Source organism: Lates calcarifer, unplaced genomic scaffold, assembly GCF_001640805.2.
Source record: "Lates calcarifer isolate ASB-BC8 unplaced genomic scaffold, TLL_Latcal_v3 _unitig_3799_quiver_2776, whole genome shotgun sequence".
In the NCBI taxonomy this organism is placed as follows: domain Eukaryota; kingdom Metazoa; phylum Chordata; class Actinopteri; family Centropomidae; genus Lates; species Lates calcarifer.
In genome coordinates this window covers 1-4,020 of record NW_026116540.1, presented here as the reverse complement: position 1 = coordinate 4,020, position 4,020 = coordinate 1, and the positions used below count along the sequence as shown (strand labels likewise).

The following is a 4,020-nucleotide window of genomic DNA, read 5'->3' as shown; positions in this document are numbered from 1 at the left end:
TGGCTTTATCTACCCAAAGACATGGCTGTATAAGTGTAAAGCATGGATGTTGATCCTCCATATATGATGTAGGCATTCTTTTTATTGACTGATGTGTATAGACTCAAGGTAGCGCCCTGTGGGAGTTCTGCCGGTAGCCATGGACCTAATGACTGTTAGTGTAAAAGCCTCCTAACATGTTCCCCCTGCTTCCTTTGCTTGTCTTTGTCAAAGTCTCAAAACAGCAGTTTGCTTCTAGTCCCTCTAGTCTGTTTTTGTTCAGGTGAGAATGCCAACAGTGTGTTTTTGTGTCGCTCTCTGACTGATGCTGAGGCTTCCTCTTCGGACTTGCTGCATTTGTGGAAGATGACACTTTAAATGGCTGATGTCAGCGGCAACAGGGAAAACGGCACATGTGGAACAGGAGGAAGTCTCACACAGTCAGCAATGACCAGCCCGTGTCAGTCAGCTCAAATGTGTCCAGGTCAAGTGATTATTTCAAAATGCAATAGCCCCATAAAACTGTATGTGCCAGTGAGTTCCAACTGTGTGACTGCACCCCCTATGTATGTGTCTTTTTAAAGTAACCTCTGTACTGTAGAAATAACAGAATTGGGTGCATGTCCTGGGGATGTTTGACTAGCATAATAACACTTAGAAGAGATTTGGTTTGCAATGAATTAGCAATGCTCTCTAACAGCAGGTTTACACTATCTTTGACTTGACAGATATTGTGTGTATAATAATCAAAAGTTAATTGATTTCTGAATTACTAACTTTCATTATTTTTATAATCTTTGTTGTTATATTCGTTGTGTTTCTGGGTTGAAATGACTTCAATTTAGAACAAGTGATGTAGAATAAATATCCAGAGATGCAGGTGTCCCACCTACAGTATGAAGCCAGTTGTATAAAATGTGTGCTTTTGTCACTATGTAACATCATCAACAGTAGGACTCAGTTATGCCATCTGTAGGCGTTAAGCTACTCTGTGGTGTTATGTACATCTGTAGTATGTACTTGTGAAAGTGCCTTTGAAAATGTTTTAGAAGAACTGCAGACATCCTGTCCTGTTGCATTTTCATGTCAGATGCTGTGTTTTTGAGAAATGCAGTGCAGGAAGAAGACACATGAATAAGTAATGATGCCATTTTCCAAACAGTTATATGACAGAATTAATAATAAATAAACAGCTTACCCATTGTGACATTGCACTTTTATGTATATAACTGTATATATGGCATGTAACATCATAACATTTAGAGTTCTTTGAGGGCTTATACCTCCAAGGATTTCTTTCTAATAAAGAAAATAGTTTGTCGAGTCTGAGGTGGATTTTTTCCCCACTTTTTATATTGAGTAACTTCAACCTCAGCTCAGAAATCTGCACATTTTAAATATATAAAGAAACATATATTAGACATTAAACATATGAAGTATGGGTACTTGTATGTATTGGATTGAATACACTGTAACCATGGTATACTATCTTTGTAGTATAAGGTTATTTTTATTATTTATTGTATTTGGGCTGTTACTTAAAGAACATCAGCACAATTCATTCTTTGTAATGATGCATGGTAAAAGGCATTCAATGATACATAATAAGTATGACTAAAAAAAATGGACAGGATGAGGAACCTCTAAGCCAACAGCACATTGTTTTCTCTCTACATTCCCCAACAAACATTACAAGAAAGAATCAAAGTTGTTATGACAACTCATCAAATGTTGACTAACTGTAATATTATGAAACAAGGCATTTGCAGCTGTAGCAAAGTTTCCATCCTTCACCCATTCATCCCATTCATTCCATTCAGACCATTCATCCTTTAATGAATCCTGCAGGCCTTTCAATTCTCTGCTTCTCTATATGTTGTGTTCTGCTATGTATGGGAGCTTTACTGGGATTTGGTCTTCCCAGACCTCACTCCAGCTGCAGCACTGTTTGCAGGAGTAAGAGTGGCTCTCTGTTTGCTCCAGGCTTTAGAGTGGGTCTTCAAGGCCATCTGGTGAAAACAGAAAAGAGGGAGCTCATTGTTCTGGATATTGTCACACACACACACACAACTCCCCAGCTGGACTGAGACATGCTGTGGTATGATAAAGTGGAAAACAAGATATTGCACTTCAAAATCTCATCCCATTTCAACGGAGGTGACAGAGTTTATTGTATTTGGGGAAAGACGATAAAACTATTGGTTTACCTCAGCAATCCCAACCTTCCTCTCCCAAGTGTGGATGCTCTGCTGCAGCTTCTTGTATTTGTCCTTGACGTGCATGTACTCAGTGATATCAGGAGCCTGATAATCTGACATCTGGCGGCGCAGGTGCTGGTTTAGGGCCTCTGCCTTTAAACGTTCCTGAAAAGAGAAACAGTTAGGAAGAGAGGACAGAACACACAGGGGGAATTAGTTTAAAGGGCAGGAAACACACAAAGTACAATTCATAGAAGAAATAAAGGAAATATTAACTCATTGCATTGTTTTAGTCTGTCCTACAATAATTTAATGATAATTATTTTTGCTACTTTTGGGTAACCAAACCATGTATCAGTCACTGAATTTGATGTGTGTGGCCACATTGATCTCTCTCACTTAGGTTCTTAACATTGACAAATTTTTGGACTAGACACAAACCTCCTCAGCATGCTGTATCTCCTCCTCAATTTTTGCCAGCATCTGCTTTCTGTTGTTGATGTCATCGCTCAACTCTTTAGACTCCCATGTCACACTCTGTAGCTTCTCCTTTTTACACACACACACACACACACACACAGATAAGATGAAGAGGATTAATTTTACTGAAAATGTGCGACACATTTTGTAAATTGAATTGAAATTAGTTAGACTGGAAACATTGTCTGTCTCTCTCAAACAACTTTATAAGGAGTCACCTTGTGTGAACTGAGGACACGTTGTACTTTCAAACTGTTGACTTGAAGTTCATCCAGATTTTTGTCGATTCTCTGCTCACTGTACTCCTGGAAAAATTCCTAGATACACAGCACCATGCATTGTTACATTTATTAATTAGAAAAAATAAAGCAAATAAAAATCCACATTTAACAGGTCAATTTTTTAAGTAATTAATTAACTAACCCTTGTTTTCAACCCTTGTTTTCATTTTAACTCACAAACTACACAATCAACTGATAATCTATTGAGACATAATGAATTGAACTGGAATTTCTTTCTACTTTCTTAGCCTGTCTGTATATATTCTTGGTTTCATTCTCTACCTCGTACTCGGCTTTTCCCGTCTCTTTTTTCTGTTGAAGCTGCTGCTGGAGCTTCTTCTCCTGGACCTTTAGTGCCTGGTTCTTCAGATTTAATTTTTCCAACTGGGCGACCTGTTTGAATTGTGTGTGTGTGTGTGTGTGTGTGTGTTTTGTGAACAGAGCAGACAATGTGGACAAAGGGAGGAAAATGATGCACTGCAGGAAGCAGATATAATCAAAAAAGCAAGTAATAGTAATAGTTACTCAATATCCCAGTCCTTTGTCCTTCCCATTAAAAGGATATGAATAATATGTGTTATTTTGCTCATTTGCTCCAGCATGAAGAAACAGCTGATGTATTCAAATACAAGATAGTCAGAGAAACATCATGTTAGAATCCCTGACATTTATCTCTGAGTGCTCAGAGGCTGTACAGGCTAATGGTTCAAGTAAAGAATGCTAATGATGCTAAACATAGCATTTTAGGGGTGAGAGGCTAATGTAGGAACAAGTTATTTTATAAAAACTACATAACATATTTGGGTTAAAAAAAAATCAAATACTGCTTCACACAGGGTGATGTTATCAGCCTGAAACTGATTTTTACCTTAAACTTGTCTTGGATGTACTGGAGCACCTTCTCTGACTCCTTTATTAGGGCCCGAGCAACGAGTTGCGTGGGCCCAACGGGGCCATGCAACGAGTTGCAAGGACCCTTGTTTTCGTCTTTTATTATTATTATTATTATTATTAGGGCCCGAGCAACGAGTTGCGTGGGCCCAACGGGGCCATGCAACGAGTTGCAAGGACCCTCTTGTTTT

General features: G+C 38.5%; 1 protein-coding gene across 1 annotated transcript; it reads right to left on the bottom strand.

Annotated features, from left to right (window-relative positions):
• Positions 1-269: 269 nt before the first annotated feature.
• LOC108894717 (coiled-coil domain-containing protein 113-like) lies at positions 270-3,854 on the bottom strand (the record flags this gene model as incomplete). The annotated part of the gene is given in 7 exon segments (XM_018693334.1): positions 270-1,898; positions 1,901-1,988; positions 2,187-2,342; positions 2,619-2,726; positions 2,876-2,974; positions 3,221-3,331; positions 3,807-3,854. Coding segments are annotated over 7 exon segments (660 nt in total), but the record flags the coding sequence as incomplete, so codon positions are not given.
• Positions 3,855-4,020: the final 166 nt, after the last annotated feature.